This window comes from Rissa tridactyla, chromosome 14, assembly GCF_028500815.1.
Source record: "Rissa tridactyla isolate bRisTri1 chromosome 14, bRisTri1.patW.cur.20221130, whole genome shotgun sequence".
NCBI lineage: Eukaryota > Metazoa > Chordata > Aves > Charadriiformes > Laridae > Rissa > Rissa tridactyla.
In genome coordinates this window covers 4,197,985-4,221,852 of record NC_071479.1, presented here as the reverse complement: position 1 = coordinate 4,221,852, position 23,868 = coordinate 4,197,985, and the positions used below count along the sequence as shown (strand labels likewise).

Below are 23,868 nucleotides of genomic sequence, written 5' to 3'. Positions count from 1 at the left end.
GATGGAGGTACTGAGTTAGTTATTCCTTTGATGTGCAAAGCACACACAGAAAGTCCCATTTCTCTGAACACAGTAGGAGTGAAGCACCAAAGACAGCTTCTTGGCTCACAGCTTTAAGTGTTCTTGCAGAGAACAGGTTGATATCAGCTTTCTTTTCCAGGCACAGCCTACCAAGATTTCTTTCCTTTTTCTCTCACGTGGATGCACATTTCTGCCTGCGGTGACATTTACTCTGCGTGGAAATCCCTCTTCCTATATAGCTTCATTTTTTGAAGAGAACTCAAATGTGGTATAAATCAGGTAGTGGGTATTATATGCAGGGTGTTCTTTAATCGCTTCATCAGTTGGTATGCAGGGAAGGCAGCTGTTGCGCCCGCCTGATCCTGTCAGGTTTCTTCCAAACCCACCTTCACAAGTTGGGTAACGGAGTTGCAGAGGCACTGCATGCTTCCCAGTGGCACCTGGTCTCGATGCCAAGGAATTGTCCTCCCTTCTGCTAACCATTTTAAGCACTTATTTCTGCGCAGCAGAGCTGCAAAGATTTTAAATGATAAATAAGATGTGACACAGCAAGAACAACCAGACAGACATCCAGTAATGGCAGACAGAACCTCCGTTACAGGAAATCGCTATCTTAGCAGATCTGGTTTTGTCATGCGACTTTATCAACGTTATTAATACTTGTTTGTGCTGGTGCAACTTTTAGAGCAAAATTTGCGGTGTACTGTCCTGCTAGCAGACTTGCAGTGTGCCAGTGGACATCCCTTTGAGATTTAGCAGCTGAATTCACTTGCCGTTGTCCAGGAGATATGTATTTGCTTGAAAGCAGCATTTTTCTGTACACATTTAATAAAAGTGGCAGAATGCCCAATTCATAGTTACTTAGAAACAGCACTTACTGCTGTAAAGTTTCATCAATTAAGACCAAAGGGACTTCACTGACTTACTGATGGCTTTATAGGACAGAAAGATGAATACAGGTGAATCATCTGGGGTTTGCATCGAAGCAATAAAACCTCTCACTAATTTCAATGACTTTGGAGTATATATAATAGTCATTTAAGAGTTTGGGAGTTGTTTTTATGCATAATACTAACAACCAGCTTCTGTACCCTCCTCCTACAGAGCAGGATGAGCTGATGTGGGGGAAGGGGAGAACAGCATATTATGGGAATAATGTGCTCTGCTAGCGGAGGCAAAAAATTGTGTATTGCAGTTGGATTTCCAAAATTTCAGACACATTCCACTTCCCTTACAATTCCTTTCTTTACTCAAGGAAGCAAAGTTAAGCAGTGTTACTACACAGCAAGACAGTCAGAAATCAAAACTTAAGACACAGACTGAAGGGGAACAGCCCGTCTGTAGTTCTCCACAACCATGCAACACTGTCACGCAAAGCTACCAGTTTGGTCAGAGGGTTATGTACGTGTGTTCCCTGTTATTCTAGGAAGCTGTGCTCTCACGCAGTGAAAAAAAAAGATCTGGAAGCAGAGGGAGGTAAAGATTTATATTCCCTACTATGTAACTGCCCAACTTTCATTTAAGCAAATTGATCTTGAGCTTCAGTTTAACAGAAAAAATGGGAACAAATCAGAAACCCCAACTATTGCCAAACTTGAACTTTTCTGTTTAGGTGAATTATCAAAATAAAGATGGATGAAGTAGTTCAGAAATGTGTTTTGACCTGCAGTTCCTCTTGTTTGCCTTACATCAGATAACTATCACTCATGATCACTAGGTGATAAACTCAAATCTTTGTTTAACCAAGTAAGCCTGGGGGCACCAACCATGTCCTATAAATGCTGCTGTGTGATGAAATACAGCAGCAAGAATAGATAAATTAGGTGCTGTTGACTGAAACTGTCTGGTGTTGCCCTCCATTGTATTGGGGATTTGAAGAAAACAGAGAAAACTCAAGCGAAATCTTTAAGTGAGTCTGTGAAGCTGCCGCATGACATGAACTCAGATGTGACATGTGGAACTGTTATTGTTTCAGCCCCCTCAGTGTCATACGTGTCCTCTGCAAGTACAGGGTCTGCTCGGGTAGATGATTGTACCAGATTTGTGTTGCTCAAAAAGAAGCAGAAGCTTAATGTCTTGAAGGTTCAGCTTAGCAGCACAGCCCGGCAATCTGCCCATTAGAATTGCAAGCCTCTTTCATGCATGGCCAGTTCCAAAGTTCTGTGCAGCAGGACTCGGGACTGAAAAATGTCATCCACAATTATGCATATTTTCATCATCTTCTATCATGCAAATCCCCCCACCCCAAGTATGCAGCAAATGTTTTGTTTGCATATGTAGGTCAACCACAAATCTTCAGTGGTCTAACATAAGCATTGGAAGCATAGGTTGATGTATACAGATTTAAACCCAGTCTGAAGCATAACACCACCACCGACATTTTCCAAGTGGAGTCTGTTTACTAGATATGTTTTCTTCTGACTTTTCATTTTATGAGACATTGCTTTCTTACTGATTTGGGAAAGCACAACTGAAAGAAGATATTCACCATCATTGCAAAAGGAACTATTAACCTCGGAGATGGATGGATAGTTCTTAATGAGTAATTTTTTTTTTTTTATAATAGATTGAGGAATGTGTTCGTTTTCAAAATGGTACATTAAAGTATTTCTGCAAATAATTATTATTTTGCCACTGGCAAGAGACCAGTTTTATATGGTATTTTAAGAAGATTGTATGTTCTTTTTGCAAATTACATGCTACATAATGTTTTCCTTATCTTGGCTATCTTTTTAAAAAGAAAAATATAGAAAAATACATTTATTTTCCTTATGATGCTAGATAAAAGCTAGAAATTTTGACCCAGACTCAGTAACCAAAAAGCTTACTAGAAGTAGTCAAATTTATTATTTAAGAAAAATGTTACTTATTAAACTCATAAGCTTGATGGGATGTGTTCACATGTCTGACTCATGATTTCTGTATACCACGAGTTGGCAGTACAGTTCACTTTCAAGATGAGTTGCTTATATCAGCACATTATCATGTGTGAAACTCAAGACTGTTCAGTTTACTGTCGGGGAAAGTGTAATTCTTAGAATTAGGTTTTCAGTGAGAATATTCCTGCAAATACATGCAGAGTTCCTGCTAGCACAGTTCAGGGCAACAGGCCCATCTCTGGAGTGATACTCCAGTATGTTACCTGTCAGTGGTCTGCATCTGTAAAACTGCTTTGTTACCAGACTCATCCTTGGATCTGACAGTTGGTTAGCTATGCACATTATGGGAAGGCATGTATTTCCACACACAAACATCAGGTTAACCATGTCATGGTGTAATAACCCAGTAAGTTACAATTTAGGGTAAATGAGAGTGAAGTTGTTGGCCTAAGAGATGAGTAAAATACTGTACAGTCAAACAGTGTCCTTCCCCATTCCCATAAAATTAGACTAGCACCTCTGTTATATTTGATATCCTGAATTTAACAAAAGTACAGGGACGTTACATTAAGGGTTAGATCAGGGCTCGTACAAGGCCAAAATACTGTGAGGTTGGAACTGAAGTATCTCTTGAAGGTACGTGATATTGTGCCAATAGCTGTACACGTATACCAACACTCCGCCAAATTCCCTCCTGTGTAGAAGAGCACGCTTTGTTCTGTCCTGCCTACAAATACCATTGCCACTGTGACACTGGAAGATGATTCAGAAAAAAAAAATCATTGATATGTTTCCCAGCACAGTCTAACAGATGTACAGTTCTCCTAGACAGAATACACATTCTTGTTCACTTGTTGTCACAAGATAGTAACAATTTGTTCTTATCAACAACTCCCTCTGAGCAAGGGTCTCAGGAAATAAATTTGTGTTTAAGAGCACACGGTAACTTTAAATTTCCTCTCTTCTCACAGGGGACAGATGATCTGAAGTTTCATATTTTTTGTCTCCTGCTGCTAGATCCAGCTTACAGTATTCAGCAAGATACACTCTCCTCCTGCATCTACCTTGCTACCTTATTACTACTCAACCTATACTTTACTCCCCTACCTTGCAGTACCTGAATATTATGTGCAGTCTGACTTCATGCTGCACACTACAGACCGTGTCTATTTATCTCCGCATGAAATGAAGGTTTTATCCATACAAGACATCGCAAAACAGGTATATGATGTATTACAGCCTCTTTGGTAGAGAAACAACTAGTACATTATTAGCCTGTAAGAAATATGGATATAGAATAATTAGATATAAAAACATGCCTGCTTTGCAATCACTTTGTTTGGTATTTCCCATGCTCCGAAGCCTCTTAATGCCTTGGTCCATCTTAACTATTTCCCTGGCTTTCCTTCAGCACTGCTGACATTGGTGAGGATAAATCTCTAATGTATGTTAAAAAATGTTCATCCGGGAGCCAGGCAGTAAAAGAAGGGACAGTCAGAGTCAGGTCACCGTTTTAAATCACACTCCACTTGGCAGACACTAACATCTGCTGGTGGTTGGTGAGACAAGCAGGATGTGTCCTTCAATGATGGACACAGAAAAGACACCACCTGGACAGATCAGCCTTGCCAAAGTTACAGGCCCCTCTGAGCTCCCGCTGGCACAGGGAAATGCTCCCGAGTTTTTAATTAGGAATTGTCACAGCTATAAAAAATAATGCACATAATGTAATAGAAACCAAGAGCGAGCTACGTGACCTCAGCCTTCCTGGTCACTTCACACTGTAAGACACAACACTGTATTTAATTAATTAATTAGTTTCTTCGTTGCCTGCAAGAGTTAATGGTCAGAAGATACGTGACGCACTGAAAAAATATGGGTACAGTTAGGATTGCAAGTGAAGCTCTAGTTTGCTGTTGACGTACAGTATATTGGTGATTAAACTTTCTTCTTTATAAACTACTGTTGACTCGTGGAAAAGGGTCCATGCATACAGAATCGCAGTTACTAGCACATTGCGTCTCATGTCTTGGTTTCTATAAAATACCAGGGAGTATGTGAGGTGACAATGAGATATTAATCCAGGCGTTCCTAAAACCTGACCTAGCAGGATGAAAGATACATTCAATATATCTTCCTGGTTGGAGGAGTTACACAGTCAGAAGCTTGGTCTCGACACAACCTTTTTATTTTAACTCGTGGATAACTGGAAGTCCTAACTTTCTACTGCACTTTAAATAATTTTGCTTTCATTTAAATGATTTCCTCTGATGTCCTGTTTCAGTCCTGCTCCATATCAGGAGCATGACCCTAGTGACAGCTCCTTCACACAGAATCCTGATTATTCCTGCCCTTTCCCAAACTCCCATCTAAACCCCAAGTCCCTCGCAGCCAGGCTGGATTTCCCGGGGCACAGCGCCACCGCCTGCCCGCCCTGCACTGCTGAATTCCCTAAATCTCAGGTTTTGTTACTCTTTAGAGAACGGCCGGTTCAGTCATATGTTCTCAATTTCATTACCTCTTAACTAATATTGCGAGGGATTTATCTAACTGCTGATAAGACAATTCATTATGTTATTGACATTGTAAAAAGCGGTTTTCATATTTTCTTGCTGTGTTTGACTCACTCGGGCAACGTTAAGTGTGTTTAAAATCCAGAGATTAGAGTGACTCTAGCAGCACGGCATTCAGCTGAAACTGTGCAACACCAAATAGTCCATGGAAACACCCACCTTGGGAGACGTTTCCAGCACCCCGGAGGGTTTAGGGCCGAGGGGCCCTTCAGTCACTGTGCCCCCACGCTCCCCTCAGAGCAAGGCCCAGCACCCCCCCTGCCAGCCACCTGCCTCAGCACTGCCTTTGCAGGCAGCTTTTGATTAACAATACAAGAAAACACGAAAACTAATCAAACCACACAATGGACATTAGTCCAGGACAGCAAGCTGGTCGTTACTGGACAACTCTGAGGTAACTCCAGAGCTGAGCTGCAGTGCTGGTCCCCAAGCAGGGCTTTGTCTCAGAGTAGGGGCACTGGGCCCTCCTGTCTTAGGTGAAAATCGTTCCACTGCATGGTAAGGAACTGATTTAATTTCTAAGCCACGCGGGCAGGGGTTTCGGTGGCCAAAGGCAACGGCTGCCAGATCCACACCCCCGGCCTGAGGCGACAGCAGACTCCCCGCCCGGAGCCGCCCGCTTCCAAGATGGCGGCTCCGCCCCGCGCCTTTCCGAAATGGCTTCCCCGGAAGAGGCCGGCTGCTCTGCCCGCTCCCAAAATGGCGGAGGCGGCCGCAGTACGTCACTGCCGGTGGGGGGCGGAGCGAGCGGGGTTCCCCCGCCTTACGGCGATTGGCCCCTCGCGCGCCCCGTCCGCCGCGCGGCTGTCATGGCAACGGGCGGGGAGCGGGGGCGGCGGCCGGGCCGAGGCAGCGCGGCGGGATGGAGCCGGCCGGGGCCCCGCCGCAGGGCTGCGCCCCGGCCCGGGAGGCGGAGGAGCCCCCGGGGTCCCCGGCCCTTCCCGCCGAAGAGCCGCAGGGCGGCCAGCCCGCCGGGCCGCCCCCGGGGGAAGCGGCGCTGCCCGCTGTGGCGGGCCGGGAGCGGGGCCGCCGCGGTGCCGTCCCGCAGGGCCCGGGCGGGCGGGCGGCGCGGGGCAGGGGGCGGCGGGCCCCGGGGCGGCGCGGAGGGGAGGAGGGCGGTCGCGCCGGCCGGCGGCCCCGCGTCACGGTGGACAGCTCCAAGGCCAAGACCTCGCTGGAGGCGCTGAAGATCAGCCTGAGGCAGCTGCGCTGGAGGGAGGTGAGCGCCCGCCCGGCCCTCAGAGGCTCCCGGGGCTCTGCCTTCCCCTTCCCCGCTTGCCCCCGGCTCCGGCAGGGCCCCGGCCCAGCGCTGCGTCCCGCTCCGGCCCTTTCCTCCGCTCCCCCCGCTGCTCTGCTGGCGGCCCGGGGGAAACCTCCCTTCGTTGTCCAGGGGTCTGCCTCTGGCAGTGCTTCCCCCACCGCCGCCCCCCCCCCTCCTCCTGCCTCCCTGAGCCAGCGCCGAAGCAGGCGCCTGTAGCCGGGGCTCATCCTAGCTGGTGTTATTGCGACCCTGGGGTTATTTCTAATTAGATGTCAAGTCTGGAGGCTGATCTGATTCTCGATCAAGGCTGCCATCACCAATTATGCAAGCCAAAATAGGGGTAATCGGATATTATGCTTCAAAGCTTAAACCGATCATTGGAAAGGGCAAGAAAGAAACCTACCCCTATGTAGAAATGTTTGGCACGTTGTGTTGAGTTGCATTTCTTTCCTTTCATCCTTCCCTCATGGGACGGGTACGTGGCAAAAGGCTCACGACAGTCAACAAAAGGTATGGCCTTGCAGATCAGCGGTCTGATCCCGTGGCAAAGCCTCTGCATCGCAGATTATCTTGAAGGCACGTCAAAGAGCATTGTGTATGAATGAAATAATCTTAAATCACCTAATAAAGCATACATAACAGGCTTTTGCCTTCTAAATTATTGCATGTAGAGAAGGCATGGCTTCTTTTTTTTTTTTTTTTTTTCCCTACAGCTTGAGTGGTATATTTTCTCTGTGCTGTGTGAGGAGTTCAGGCTGTCAATGTTGAACTGAAGATGGGACAGTATGGGAGCTGGAACAAAACTGATGCTTTGGCACTCCTTATTTAAATCCTGAAGAGATTTCTAATATACATCTTATTATAGATGCTAAATTGTAAAGATTTTCTTTCCATGATAACTTTATAAATGGCTTTATAGAAGTTGAGGAGGCTTCTAGGAGCTTTTTGAGGAACTTCTGTAAGAAAAAGGGTACTTGTAATCCATTTGGAAGAGGGAAGTTGGAGCGGACATAAAGCGAAAGGATAAAACCTGAGGATGAACTGTTTCTTTGCGTGCAGCAGTGTGAGCTATGGCACCTGTTCCACTTTACAAAGCTGCCTTTGGGATGCAGCCTCACAAGATAATAATATTTCTGTGTACCTGGTGCTTTTTTTAACAACATTTTTTGCACACTTGGGGTAGACAGTGTATTCTGTGTTATTCCTAACCTCAGAGTTAAACGCTACAAATTTATTTTCTGGAGGACCGAGTGGCAGTAAATATTACCTGTGTTTATTCATAATGTCCCAAATACCTAATACCATGAAGACGTATATCCTCCTTGCCAGGAAGAGTATGGCTTTCTCATTCTCTGTCTTCATAACATTTTATTTCAATATTTTTGTTATTTAAATCCAGTGGGAGAATTTCAAAATTTCATTGCACAAACGCTCCAGTTCTCAACTCCTGCTTTTACAGCAAAATGGTAAGGAAACACCAGAGGTGTGAAATTAAAACCTGTTACGCTTACCTCTCTTACCCCTCAGGGCACCTGTGGAGTGTCTGTCAGCAGCCATGCTCCATGTTTTACTTGGTGACATACAGGGCAAGGGGGACTTCACACTTAATTTCTTCGTTCTTATGTCTAACTTTTATGTTCAGAGAGCCCAGTGCCATTCCAGTGAGTGTTTCTGAATTACTGATTTAAGTTAGCCTCACAGATTATGTTGGTAATGAGCCATACTTACTAGTTAATTTTGTCTTTTCTGTTTCCTGAGCTTTTACTCTTTTGCATATCTTATCCCCTGGATTCTCCATGCTTGGTATTCTGTCCTACGAATTGACTTGTTTTGCATGCTCTTGTTCCTCTCTCGAATATCTGCACTGCATTATCAGTGTTCTTCCTGCTCTGCGTCCCACAACAGCAATTGCTTTTGGCCTTACTTCATCTTGCTTTGTTTACTGTCTCCCTCAATATCCTTTCTCTTCCATCCGTTAGTTCAGTCAATATTTTTCATTTAGTCTGCTGCTTCCCCTCCTGGCCACTTTGTACTCTTAATAAAGAAGAGACCAAATAGGGAATTTTCTGCTATTGGATCGTACCACCTAGGTGGCTAGTAATTCATTCCTTCTAAGCAAGTCACTGTAATGGATTTCTGTAAAGTTTTCAGCTTACTATAATAAAGAGGTTAATATGTACGAATGTAACATTATCTTTTGTTAAGAAAGTATTTTCTCATATTAATGTATATGCGACAAATCAGTTTTCTCTCTCCTCCCTCCCTCCCTCCTTTACATTGTGGAAAACAAGAAGATGAAAGTCTTCTAGGACAAACTGTTGACTTCAAGCTGGCAGACTTCAGTAGACCCAGAAATCAGTAGGCAAGATCTTGTCTACATTTGAAGAGAAAAATAAACAACATTAAGAAGAGAAATACAAGGAAAACTCTTTTCTTGAACTTGTTTATAATTTTGAAAGCTCTCCCTTTCAAATGTTTAGAAAAATAGCGTGAAAGTATTTGCTCAAACAACTATCATTGATGGTCACAGAGCCTTGGAAATAGTTTCACTGTTACAGCAGGACCAGCAGAGGGAACACAGATGTTTCTTGCAGGATCCATAAAAATAATGTAAAAAAAATAATAATCTTAGGAGTAGTGACAAAATACATATAAGGAGTAGTAACGAAATACGTATACTTAAAATGTTTTAAGAGCTGGTATTCTACTGTGGTTCCTTGTATGCGCTTTTCAAGATGACTGCATCTTGGGCTTTGATTTAGTACAAAGTAGATCCTTCTCCCTCACCGCTTCTTTTATGTTTTTTCTCATTGCTGCTTTTTTTTGGTTTCTTTTCTATGTTTGCTGCTGGATGTGTTGGCTTGAATATTTTGTTGGGCAGGAGACATTACAATAGGCTTTTTAAAGCAGGCTCCTTCTTATCGGTAACTTTTTCTATCCAATGGATAGCATTATTGTAGTGTCATATAGGCTTTTGTTTTGGTTTGTTTTTTTCTTTTAAGAAGTTGTACGTTCTGAAATCCCCTTGCTGTAGTTACCCTGACTTGCCGCAAGAGTTTTGTTTCAGTAATAATTTATTACTGCAGTATGCTCCCTCATAATTTGTAGAAATAAGGCATAATGCACTCTGTGATTACAGAGTTGTCCACATGGTAGTAGTTCATTTTAGTAAATTAACATATGGTAAATGCCACTATATAATAATAACAATCTAAGCATGGCTAATACTGGTGAGCAGTTTATTCTATGGCACTGATACATGAGGAAGAGGTGAAAGAGTTTGAGAGAGTGCAATTTGACTATTGAGATTCTGTTATTGGAAGCAAAGACAGAAAAAAACCTCCCCCTCCCCCCCCTTTTTTTTTCCCAGCTGTGTGAATTTTGGGTAAATTAAATTATCAACCATGGTAGCCCTGCCGGGGGTAACACACAGGGGTAGACCTTTTAAAAAGCATTGCAGAATTTTAATGTGCGTGCCAGTGAAGCAATTACTCCCATCACTAGACTGGACTACCTGATTTAGTGTGTCAGATTCTTTAAATGAACATGATATGCCAAATGAAATAATGGGCACAAATTGAGCTTGCATCCTGAGTTTATTCATCACTTAATAAATTATTTCTTCAGCTAGCTTTCATTTACCAGGAAAATGGAAGAAGCAGATATCTCAGGCATCAAATATCCCAGCATTTGTCTTGCTGTTCAGTAGCTGCATGGAGGCGTAGAAAGAGTTTGAAATTTTATGCTAGGAAAAGCTGACTAGAAGACAAGAGTCATTTAACTTGTCATTAAACACGATGGAACAGACTGATGTGACCCGTGAGACAAATTAAATTATTGGCTTCTGATCAAAAGGTAGAAATGACCTGTCAGACCAATTTGCCTGTGATTGATTATTAACAGTGTCAAAGTTGTGGAAACAATTCTATTCTCTTTGTGGCTCCTGGGTTTGTTTTTTTGTGTTGTTTTTTTTTCTGTTGTTATGACAAATGCCCCTCAATTCTGAATAAAAAAGATTTTAAATAAATTCTTCTAAGAGTTAGTGAATTGATTGCAACCTGAAAGTTGTTTGCGGTGACTGATCCGGGGCCCAGACTCTGCACGAGGACAGCTCCAGTCACATCCATGACCTCTATCCTCCCGCAGCAGCGAGCACCCTGGCTCCTGGGTGTGAGCACCCTGGCTTTGGCACCGGTTAGTGCAGATCTGAGGCTGTTCCAGCTGACACCAGGTTCTCATAACACCTCTCTGTTATGGGAACAAGAGGACTGCCTCAGGCATCCACCTTTCTTTTTAGCTAGTGCCCTGCACCGGGAGCTGGGCAGGTGGCGGAAAGGCTTCTTTTACCAGAATAAGATTAATTTATATCTGCCTGGCACTGCCAGAGGGAGCCAAACAATCAAGCTTGTTTGTTCCTTTCCAAATACTACTCTTACCTAAAAGTATAGTGCGGGTGATAAAAAATCTGTCCCAGCTCATCCAGGACGTGAGTGTGATCCCCTTTTGGATAACTCCAAATAATCTTGATTTGCCAGGAGCAGGGAAGTGGCCGTGCTGTTGGAGTTGCTGATGCGGGGGTGCAGTGGTTCTGCTTTCCAGTCCAGAGGTGCTCGCTCTTCATCTGTTGTGAAATTATTTCTGTGCAGTGTTTGTAAAGTGCTTTGATATCCTCTGTAGATGAAAGGTGTTATATAAATGCAAATTTCATTCCTTTCATTTCAATTTCATTTAATAAATAAATAAATTGTTCAGGTTTTAGGGAAGGGTGCTCTGAGACCTCATACTGCATCTGTATTCTGGATATACCTGTGGAGAGAGGTTAAGGCCGCTGATTGTCTTTCAGAGCCTAACAGAATTAATTTTCGCTTGTACAAAAACAGATTTTGCAGGCTGAATAATAATGAAATAAGTGAAGAATGCACCGGCTCTGTTAAACTGGATAATTCATCCCTATGAGTAAGGAAACAGAGAAAGGATGCATTGTCAATTAGCATTTTAGATTAATTTTTCAAGGCTATTGACTGAGGAAACTGAAATTCTAATTAAAGTAGCAAATAAAATAATTCATTCAAAAGCCTTATGAGATTCTTTTTCCATCAGGAAAAAAAATTCCAGTGCTTAAAGAAATGTTTTAAAGCAAGAACAAATACATTTGGAGTAAAGAACAAGTAGTTTCTGCAAAATACTCTGGTTCTTTCAGTAAGTAAATGGTCCTGAAGTCATTGGGTGATGAGGGTGGTGGGTATTTTATACAAGTGTGAACATTCCTAAAAATGCCATGGGCAGAAATATAGCATATTTATTTGAAAAAGGTGTAACCTAATAATAGGTTTCTGTGAACATATTCCATATGGTATTTAATTAACGGCATCTACATGGAGTTGCAGATGAAATGTTTTGGATTGATAAAAGGGACTGTGTCTATGAGAACAAGTGAGGAAAATCAGAGTACCTTTTTTACACAGAACTATTTATTATTATAACATGGATTACAAATGTTTGATTTTTAACAGTAATTTTTTTACTTTGGATTGTTGATCCTGCTAATTCATGGGGCTTTTGTTCTTACTGCTGGTAGCTTGCTTTTTTTTTAAACCACTTTACTGCTATTAGAAATTGTTGCTATTGGTAATTGGCAGCACTGTATCAGACCTCTTCAGACTCTTTAAAAAAGGTTGATTTTTTTGGTAATAGAAAACTGTACAGTCCTCCAATTTATGGTGAAGTCTTGTGTGAATGGGAAAAGAAGCTCTTAAATTGTTGAAATACTTAATATTGTTGAAATAATTGCCTTAGTCCTTAATGGTTGAAATATATATGCTCAATAAACAATTAATTAAATTATAAGCTTTTCTTTAAAATACAGGCTATTAGTACCAGAAAGGAACGAATATTGTATAAATTAATACATATAAATGAATAACATAATTATGTCACTTAAATATCTTGCTTTGAATATCCATTTTCCATTTATTGCAGCTTGGACACCACTGTAAATCAGCTTGCTCAGAAAGTGCATTGCAATTACAACTTCCTATTAATTTCCAACAATATTGCTAACTCCATGTATTCCCTGATATAAAGTCCTCGGGAGCAGCAGTGTCCCCTGCTCACGCTAGACTGGAGCATGGAGGTGCTGCACGGTCGGGGGGCCAGGAGAGGGATGTGGGTTACCAAGCTGCAGCAGTGGGGCATAAATATAGGGCCTGGGGCTTGGCGGCATTAAATGGTGATACTTTTAAGAATAGGAGTTGATTTAGTAACTGCCAGTAATGGCAATTCCTCCATGACCCCTAGTGCTTTTTTCCGTTGATGGTTGCTTATCGCCCCTTAAACTGGGGAGATAAAAAACCAAACAACCCCAAACATTGTCAGAGTTTGTTTACTTCCCAGCTGTAGCACTTGCTGTTGCTCTGCCTTTGTGTGCTGGAATTAATTGCTCTTAATGAAAATTTATACCCTGTAATAGTTTTTTAAATTACAAATGACTCATGCCTTAATTGTGGTTGATAACAAGCTCGGGGTTTCTCAGTACAGATCGTGCCTCTCAGTCATTTGTTTTTAGTTTCTGTAAACCTTTCCTGGTTTGTTAACATATCGAACTTTAGAGCCTTGAACTGATCAAAATATTCCTAGTTTTGCAACCCAAATATAGGGCATGTTTTCTTTTGACAGTCAAGAGTCTGTTCTTGAATGGTTTTTGTTTCATGTGAGCGTTTAGAGAAGGAATGAATCGGTATTGCCGGATTGCTTCAAAACTTGTCTCCTGTCTCTTTTCCAGTTTCCTTTTGGCAGACGCTTGCCGTGCGATATCTATTGGCATGGGGTATCGTTTCATGATAATGATATATTCTCAGGTCAAGTCAACAAGTTTCCAGGTACCTTGCTTCTGTTTCTAGTTTAAACAAATGCTTTAAAAATATGATTATTTGAACTGTTTCTGTGTTTTACTGGTTTTTTATAATGTGAATTATCTGCCTAATCAGCTGATAGTATTTTTAGCATATTACTGGCTTGGGTAGGTGATTTCTGCTTAGGGGGTAACAATATCTGAATGGGTGTCTCAAACAATTTCTGAACTGAGACGTGTTTTGGAGCAAAAGTGGTTTTGGTGAAAAGAGTAACTCATATGTATTAATTTAGGAAAATTAAGAGTGTTGGGCTATAACATAAGGGAAATATGCAATTATTGTCTGTTATCTATCATTGATAACAGTGCTGTATCTTTGGATTTGGTTTTGATTCAAAGTGGAAAGAATCTGTTTTGTTTCGTACTGTGGCCTATCTCAGGGAGAAGCTCGAAGCAGAGTTCCTCAAATGGATTTTTTAATATTGAAGAGTTCGTGTCAGTCCTCATCCTATGATGACTCTTCTACTTTTTTAAGCTCCCTTTTTTCTCATTTAATCCCTGTTGAAATCTCTTTAAATAAGAGCTAAGAGCTTAGGTATTGACTTATCTAAGCCCTTTACTTCAGATTTATTGCCGCTATTAGTATGCGGTGAGAATAAGAACCCTCAGATATCGAACTTTGTGCTTTATTTACCGTGACTTTCTCCTGTCTGTGGGAAGTTCACATTCAAGTATTGGATGGTGTAGTTTTCTGGTGGTATAAATCTGTGTTAGATGAACATTGACCTCTCTATGTTCTGGCTTGTACATGGTAAGCAAGTGGCAGCCATGGTTGTTGGTCAAAACCATGGAGTCCTGCAGAACTAGACCTGTTTACCTTGATGTTGGGTTTTACTAAATTCTTTCTCTTGAAGAAGAGGTCTTGGTGCCTTTCTTAGTTGTGAGAGATTCAAAGAATCTGAATCAGACCTGGGCAAACGTGTGTGTTCCCTGTTACTTTCTGTCCTCCTTGTACCTTTGGAACCTCCTGGCCAAAATGAACCACGCTCAACAGAGGTTTGCAGTCACAGACTACTGAGTTCCTGTAGGTTTTGTGGAAATTTGCTGACCATGGAGGAATGAAGCCCACAGATGATGTTCTCACTGAGAAAGAAGCTGCAGCATGAACCTTATAAGCTGTAATATCTGAAAGCACATAAATGACACAAGAGTAACCTTTAATGCCCTGACCTCAGGAAAAGCTTCTACCAGAGCTCACGCGGATCTGGACGCAGCATGATCTGAGCACGAAATTCAAGGCTGTGGGAAAGCAGCTAAGTTTGTCTGCTCATGAAATAACCTGTTCTTTCTGATGTGCTCACTTAAATGAATGCAAAGTAAACACAAAGTGTTTGATTATATTTAAATCACATTTTTACCTATTCCTGGAACCATAGCAGGCTGGGGCCACAATTTTGGATTATGGGAAGCCAGTAGTTACTATTGGACTGAAACTTTCCCTGTCTTATTCTGAGCTGCATTTTGGATAACTAATTTTTTTTCTAATACAGTACAGTAATACGTACAATATGAAATATAGCAGGGGAATGCTACAAATATTTTGTCAGATTTTAAATTTTAAAATATTTTAAGCTTTATTGAAAGGAATGACTAGAGTGCCTACCAATAGGGTGATATAATAATTTACTTTTAGGATGTGTGGATTCAGTGTGGATTCTTCATTGCTTTTAGACATGACTGTTATTTTTCCCAGGCATGACGGAGATGGTACGTAAAATTACACTGAGTCGGGCAGTGCGAACAATGCAAGATCTATTTCCTCTTGAATATAACTTCTATCCTCGATCCTGGATTCTGCCAGAAGAATTTCCCCTCTTTGTGGATGAGGTAGATACGCTATTCTGAGAGTAAAAGTAAACTTGTTGGATGTTGTTGCCATGTCATTCTTTAGTTTTTCATACCTACCAGATTATTTAAAATCACACTTGGTTTCTGTGGATGACGTCTTTTTCAATTTGCCTGAGATCAGACATAGTCTGGATGAACTGCTTCTGTTTGTTATGTTCTAAAATAAACTTTAAAACAACTATGCTTCTCTGCAATGCCAGAAGAGATGTCTGAAAATTAAACATGGTAGAACCATAAGCCCTTTTCCTGCATATTCTACTGAGTTTAAAAGGGCTGCGGAGGTTCCAGAACAGTAGTGTGTGGAGTGTGGTACTTCGCCAGGCTCATTGTCGCTGAAGTCTTTTTAGTCCATCCTGTCTGTGCCGTCCAAATCCTTCACAACAGCATTTCGTACTGTGCATTGTTAAATACACTCACATCTTCCTGAAGAATTGTTTGTTTCAATCTCTTGTCAGACTGTTGCTTTGTTTAAATATTCAGAATGTTATAAAGTACCATTATTTTTCAGCTTTTTTGGAAAAAAAAGTGACGCTGTGTGTTGGTGTTTGGTTTTGTTATAAGAAATATTTTTTAAAATATTGTATGTGTTTGTTTTAACCCTGTCTGACTCGCCCAGTGCATTTTTGTATTCTACAGTATCCTCTGCTTGGAAAAGTGAGAGAAAAAGGTATGGACTTTAATAGACTTCTATACTGTGTGTTACTTTTCAGGTAATTACCATATCCACAATCCAATTAAATCCGTGAGCATCTTTTAATATATACTCTTCAAATGTGCTGTGTCACTGCCACGGCACTGCTAGTAACAGTAAAAATGAATAAAATCCCAACAGTACTTCAGCCTTATTGCTTTAGATGTAGGACCAATTTGTAAAAGGAGTGTAAATTATCCAATCAATTTAGCTATGACAGGTAGATAAGTGCAAATAACTTGGAAGTAAACTTCCAAAATGGTGCACTGGGGTTCTAGCGATGACTCTGTTGGGAATGGTGCCTGTCTCAGTTACAAGGCTGTGATTAAGTGAGCAGCGCGGAGCGATGGGGTCTGTACATCCCGTTACACGCACAGACCCGCACGCTGGCAGCAGGTGGCACTGCAAATAAATACTTGTCTCTGGTTGAATGGTTACTGGAGTGAAAACGATTCGGTTTTTGTTCCAAGAATAACAGATGTCCAGTAACACACTCCTAGGAGTTTCCTTTGCATATGTTCTTCCATCTGTGTTGGAGAAAAGCATAGTTTGTGTTATCAAACATTATATTTTATGTTGTAAGAGTTTATGTTCTATTTAATACAAGTTTGTAATGTAACCCCTCCAAAACAAGAACAAATACAAAACAAAATTCCAAATCCACTGTGAACCATAAATGGTTGTGAACACTTTGCACTTGCAGCTTCGTGAGTTCCAGTAGGAGCTCTCCAGTCTTTTCTGTTGTTTGTTCATACGTGGTTTTGTTTGCTTTACAACCAAGGGACCCTAATGCTGCTGAAAATGTCAGCTCTAAAACTAAATTTTCAGCTTATTCACAAACGTACAGGTACGTGTGGTGTCTGCATGTTCAACATACCCCTGTAGGACACTGGCGTACACTTGAATATGTGAGTGTCACGTGTACATTTATCTGAGCAAAAGAGGATTTAGCCATCTCTGGTGCTTCTGGAAGCAAAGCTGTATTGTCGTGGCCTGCAGCTGCTAAGTATGTAGCTCTACATGAGTCGTGCTGAAACTTGTCTTGCTGCACCTTTGCTATTATTAGTATTCAAGTCCTTTAGGGCACAGTTAATTACCAAAGGTCACAAATTCTGTGTCAGTGGAAGTGTAGGTTAGACCTGAGAAGGTGGTTTGGTGCCATTTGTAGTATAGGATTTTGTTGCAAAGGGCTGGTCTGGGGAATTAACACCTGTGAGATTTTGCCTGTAATAGAAATTACTACTGAAAGAAGAAACTCCTTGAGAATTTCAGTCTCGCTGCCTCCTCCTGAAGCACCGCAGCATTTCAAAACAGTTTCTCTCTCAAATGTTCTTTCTGTGCCTCAGTTGTGTAGACGTGATTGTGAACTTTTATCACACATTTGCATCAATAACTAAATCAAATGCTGTCAGCTTTTCCCACTTTTCCCTAACCCTTAATCCAGGTAGAAAACACTGCAGCTAATCTAATATTAATTAGCCAGTAATTGATGGGAGACCTGCGCTCCTAGGTTTGTTGAGGATAAGCTTCTTATTGGGAAATGCCAACAAAATGGTAGTTCCCGTAGGGTCACTCATATTAGATTGAAATGGTGATAGATATTTTTAACAAGGACTTAAAAGTTAATCTTACTAAGTAAATATGTATTTATCTATTTTCAATATTTGCTTATTTTTACCTTCTAAAATATTCTATACTAATATGTCACCATGACAGAAGATGAGTTACACATCAGCAAACCTCTCAGGTGCTACAGTAATCGCCCCTTTGCTAACAGGGAAGAATCTGTTGGAATCTGTGTGATAAGAACTTAGTTCTAATAGGAAATTTCAATTTCTGAGAAGCAGCTGGCTTGAGATTCAAACCAGGGCCTTGATTGCTCTCATACTGCTTTCTTTGTGTTGTCTATGAGGATGATGAATAGGCCTGGTATGATTAATTTTTAATAAGAATCTAATTTGGACAGTCTAATTTCCAGCACAGCATATTTTTGATGGTTTAATCAGGTTTTCAGCTTTTGGATACCTCTTAGGCATAGACATGAATATTCTAGTCTTTGTGCTGTCAAATCTTATAGCCCATTATATGCATTTTTTTTCAGAACACTATATTAATTCAGCCTGAGTTTCCTCATGAAAGGCAAACCTGCAACTGGATCAGATTTTCATACCATTAGACATCGTACTCTCTTCTTGCTGTTGGCTCTAAACGGTTAACATGTTTTTAAAGATAATTTCCTTCTGTCAAGCTAGGTACACAGAAATATCTCATTTCATGTGAACTAATTTTCCTACATGACTGACTGGTCAAGCTTCCTCATAATGAGAATTTGAAAGAATATATTTGAGGGGATTGTGGAGAATTTGAAGACAACTGTCAGGAATTTTCTTGTAGATCAAGAAACCATCTGCTTTCTTCGAAGACAGTCAAGTTGCTGAAAACTAGACTGACTCTGGATTACTGTTCCCCCTTCCCCGTCCATTCTATCTTCATCTGCCATGTCTATGTTTTGATGGACTAGAAAATGATGGAGAAAATTATTTCCTTTCCAGCTAAATGTAAGGAGTTAAGTAGGAGATCTATGAGAGCAATGATTGTTAAAATGCAGGACTTCGAGAGCAGGTTGTTCTTGCATCTTTAACAATAGTCCCCAGAAAGCATCATCTTTTTTGAAAAGGTGCTGCTGTAGCAGAGCAGAAGTAGCCCGAGGCGTGAACAAGAGATGTGGGAATGGGAGGCAGATTGCCCTGGCTGGTTTCGTAGAGGTTCTTTATTACTTTCTGTGCTAGTAGATCGTGATTGGCACTTTGTACGTACAACTGGAGCCATAGTAGGGTGCGTTTAGTTGCAGAGGTTTAAGATTAACCCAGGATGCTGACTCTAACAGCGGTGAACCAGAGAGACCCCGCTAGAAGCAGGGTAATGTCATGTCAGGGGAAGATTATTCTTTAGTGTTAAAAAGACTAGGGCATAAATCCTGCTTTCCTCCTTTGCACGTCTAGGCCTGCTGATCTACTTGGACCTATTTATCCACACGCCATTTATGTAAGCCTGATCTCCATTGTGGCATTTTATCCCTCAAAGTGACCTATTTTGAGGAAGGATCTTTCATGGAGCTAGTGTGATGCTTGCCCATGAGAAAAATCCTGGTCTAAATAATTAATCTTGAATTTCTGCTGTAGTTAGTAGGAAGGCTTTTAGCAGTGTGGTTCTCAAGGAAATAAATGAGTGACTAGGATGGAGCCAGAAGTCCTTCAGGCCTTGGGAATGTCACTGCCAGCAGAGCTGTGCATCCCGTCTGGGTGAGCAGCCGAATGTACTCACGGCAGATTGCTGAGTGAACGGAGAGAACGGCAGCTGCAAGTCTGGTCCGTAAAACATGTGAATGCAAGAAAACAGTGGTCTGTACTGTGACGTCCCTCTGTTTTGAAGAAAAGCGATTTTAAGTGCTTTATTTTTCCAAATCCCATGAGTAGCTGCTAAAGGTGTTAGCCTGCATCCTGCATTTTCCGTAGCTGCATTCTTTAATAGGGCTCCCTGTGCCAGTGCTGTTAGGAGTTTCGTGAGCTACAGTCCTTCTGCACCTATTCATTGAAACCTGGATTTTATAGTTGCGTTTTGATAAATTACAATTTGTGCGCTAATAATTTCTTTCCTCCAAAATATTTGTTAATGCAATGCTATTATATTTGCACCTGTAGGGACTTTACCCGCAGGGAACAGCAATAGAGCTGGGGGAGCTTCAGAGGCTTCTCGCTAGGGTCCTGTTGCTTTACCATGAACCTAAAGAGCTGCCCGAGAGGGTAATGCAGCAGTTCATTTTCCACTGGTTGCTCAGACCGTGACCTCCAAACCAGTTGTTTCTGAAGGCTGAGACATGTTAACTCACTGTCTTAAACATGCTCATATTCTTTCCTTGCTACATGTTGTAAAACATGCCATGTTTTGCGAATAGTTTTTAAAATTCATCCAAGATAACTCCAAATCCTTCCTGACTTCCTTTCTTCCATTCTCAATTTCACTTCTACTAATTCAGGCATCCAAATCTCTGCAGTTCTTACTTTTGCCATACAAGTAATAAATAAACTAAAATGTATTTAGGCAGTGGGAGATATGCACGTAACATGAAAGATCTGATATTCAGCAGATGTGTCAGGCACTTACAGTGACCTAGTTACCGTCTTCATGATTTTTTCATCCTCAAATAAAATGCATCGAGGCTTGCAAAGTTTAGGTTTGCTTCTTGGGAATGTGAGCTTTGTAGGCAATGTAGATGGCGTAGTTTCTTTTTTCTCTGATGTAAAAAGATTCCCTAATTATAACATTGGGGTTTTTTGAGAGAGAGTGAGTTTTGAGTGAATATATGCTGTTTACAAAAGTGCAGATTTGAGTCCAGCAGTTAGTTATTGGTGCTGTGTTTAATTCTGACTCGCTGTATCCAGTTGGGAATGACATTAGCCTCCAAACATTCCCTGCTAAATGTGTCAGTTTAACATCTTCAAAGGACAAAACAACCTTATTACAATAATGTTTTGGACTGCCAACTATCAACAGTCTTTGTTTCTTCATTACTTCTTTATATAACTCCCATTAGTTTGTAAAATCAAGAACTCCAAAGATATTTATTGTTGCTTCCAAGAAGGTAGTTTCTGTAGAAGGCTGTCGTCTGTTACAGCGCCAAGCTCTGTTTATGCCCCAGAAATGAAGCTGCTGAGGTCAGTAAGTAGAAATGACAGTGGGATTGAGTAAAAAGTTCAGATCCAATTGCCTTTTGAATTTGAGACGTTTGGAGTTAGATCTGAGTTTTAGAACTTTTTTTTCCTTATTATTCTTCCCATTTTCTGTGTGAGGATGCAGACACCTGTCTATAATCCTGTAATTCTCTATAATTCAGTTTTGATCTTCATTTTACTAAGGCCACATCCGGGGTTCTGTAGGTTCTGACAAACCACGGGTACTTCCCCATCGCTGTTACAATTTCTATTTGTGGTAAACCATTTCCCTTATAGGCCCCAAAAATCTAGGGCGTAGTATGGAAAAAACCCTCAAGATATGCGTATAATGGTTTATACTGTACTCATGGATATCTATCTACAAAGCAATGACAGAACTGGATGCATGAGTATCAAGGTCCAAGCTGCTGTAAACAATACAGAAATAGGTCGTATAGTCCTCCAGTGGCATTCTTACAGCATATTAAAGTTTACTTTAACAGAGACCTTTTGTGGCAAGGCAATACAAACAATGGAAAGAAACTGAAACTGAAAGGTACTGATTTGCTAACCTTTCCCCCCCCCTTTTTCTTGCTATTTCTGTGACTTGATGCTTTTGATATACATACTCACAGAGTATCAGCAGGTGTCAAAATTTCTTACCTACTGCTTCCTTTCCAGAGGGTCATCTCCCATCACCTCATTCATAGCAAACGTGTGTCTTTGGAAAATATGTTTTCTGGAACGATTTTATTAATTTAACTTGTTAGCAGTAAAGAGTATTTGACATCATTTGCAAGAAATCTGCAAAGTGGCAGCATTTCTCTATGAAAGAAATGAAAAGTATCTTGCGTAGTGATTTTTCTAAGCATTTTTGCATATTAAGATGCATTATGCTGCGTCGATGTTGGTGTTTGCAAGCTCGTACGCTAGAGCGCAGTGTGTGTCACACCGAGCCAGCACTGGTGATCGCCTGAACACAGACCCAACACCTGCACCAGCCTGAGGAAACGACAGCAAACATGGAGTGCTTTGTAAATTCATCCAAACGTTTTGATTTGGTACAAAACACCATCAAATTCTCCACCGACTTTCCTCATTTTCCTGATTTCACATACGGTACATCTAAAGAAAGCATCTGAATTGTCATGTGCCATGAATAGATCTTCCCAATACAAATCAAAGCAAACGAGAAGAGCTGTTGAAATCAGGGTAGAATATTTTTCACCTTGCAGTGTGTAGAAAGGTAGTAATTGCATGCCAGGCCTGAGGGAAGTTCTGGTATAAACTAGAAAGACCTTAATTTTAGAGAATGGTGGTAGGTAGCAATTGAGGCATAAAATCTATGCTTTGTTTAGTAAATTTGTGGTATTTGTATAAAATCTGTACGTGGCTCAGTATTCCCTGGTTTTACTAACACTGGTTATCTGATTGTGAAAAATATTCGCTGGTAGAAAAAGGTATTATCAGTGCCAAATTTTCACGTTTTCTTTCCTTCTCCCAATGTTGTTTGTCTGCATTTATACCTCAAAAAATAAGGTGCCTTTCCTTAGGTTAATGATTATCTTTGTCAGTGGTAGTTCAAAATGTAGCATGGAAGTTTAACTTTGCCGTTGCATATGCATTAGAGACTGATAAAATGGACCTCATGAGATAGACAGCATTTCATCCTGTAAATTGGTACATAACATTAAGTTCCTGGAATCATGTATAGAACAGCTCGTTAAATAAATTGACTTTTATCTGCACTAGTAAGTCCCTACTCATGCTTTTTTGTTTGTCTTTGTGCTTGTCAGCACTGTTTATCTTCTACCTTTTTTGCACGGTGTTTACTACTCTTAGTGATGTGATCATGTTATTTTTATTTATTTTTGCTTACGAATGCAATTTGTTGGCTTTCATAGTATCAGCCCTTCTTCCCCCCCGCCCAATTAGTGTCTTTCAGTGTAATTCTTTTCCTTCTAGGTTCGTATGATGAAAGACAGCGATCCATCCTGGAAGCCCACTTTTATTGTAAAACCCGATGGAGGGTGCCAGGGAGATGGAATCTACCTCATTAAAGACCCGAGTGACATCAGACTGACGGGAAGCATCCAGAGCCGGCCAGCTGTGGTGCAGGAATATATTTGCAAACCACTGCTTGTTGACAAACTGAAATTTGACATTCGTCTTTATGTCTTACTGAAATCTTTAGAACCCTTAGAAATTTATATAGCCAAAGATGGACTTTCTAGATTTTGTACAGAGCCCTATCAAGAACCCACTCTAAAAAATTTGCACCAGGTTTTTATGCACTTAACCAACTATTCACTAAATATCCATAGTGGGAATTTCATCCATTCTGACAATGTAAACACTGGCAGCAAGAGGACTTTTTCAAGCATTCTGTGCAGACTGTCTTCCAGAGGAGCTGATGTCAAAAAGCTGTGGTCAGATATCATTTCACTGGTGATTAAAACAATTATTGCACTGACACCAGAACTGAAAGTTTACTATCAGTCTGACATACCAGCAGGAAAGCCTGGGCCAACTTGCTTCCAGGTATGTTGGAATTTCTGCCTGGAATGCCATTATTTCTATGCATTGATTAATTTTCTGGATGTTTAATTCCTTTTCTAAAAGCGTTCTCTCGTTATGTTATTGATCACTGGTTGGATGGAGTCCATCCACTGAATAGCATTGTGCAAGCTCAGAACTTAGCATCTCCTCACCCAAGTTTCACTTTACAAATGTGTCTCCTGACCTATGTTACTACTTGCCATAAACATATATGGAGAATTTTGAAGGGGTATCAATCATTAGTAGCAGTATTTGCTACAGTTTCCATCTTCTAGATGTTATGACTATGAAGCTTTGCAGCTTCCTAATGCAGCAATGATGATGGAATTTTGAGACCCACAGGTGCTAAGATTCCATGTTGACAGATGCAGTGTTTGGAGATGGGGATAGTGTGAAAGTAGCTGTTAGTATCAA

At 41.0% G+C, this 23,868-nt stretch overlaps 1 protein-coding gene across 6 annotated transcripts in view; it reads left to right on the top strand.

Moving 5' to 3' along the window:
- The first annotated feature begins 6,312 nt into the window (after nt 1–6,312).
- The window catches only part of TTLL11 (tubulin tyrosine ligase like 11), a 52,175-nt gene continuing 34,619 nt past the window's right edge, over nt 6,313–23,868 (top strand). For 2 of the 6 annotated variants that reach the window (XM_054220586.1, XM_054220585.1), the window contains exons 1-4: nt 6,313–6,692; nt 13,516–13,612; nt 15,338–15,471; nt 22,861–23,436. In XM_054220586.1, coding sequence (XP_054076561.1) covers nt 6,336–6,692; nt 13,516–13,612; nt 15,338–15,471; nt 22,861–23,436 — 1,164 coding nt within the window. In that variant the 5' untranslated portion in view covers nt 6,313–6,335. Of the gene's footprint in view, nt 6,693–11,269; nt 11,341–11,834; nt 11,934–13,515; nt 13,613–15,332; nt 22,015–22,860; nt 23,437–23,868 lie in introns of those variants that run through there. The other 4 variants (XM_054220588.1, XM_054220587.1, XM_054220590.1 and 1 more) reach the window with 4 other exon arrangements.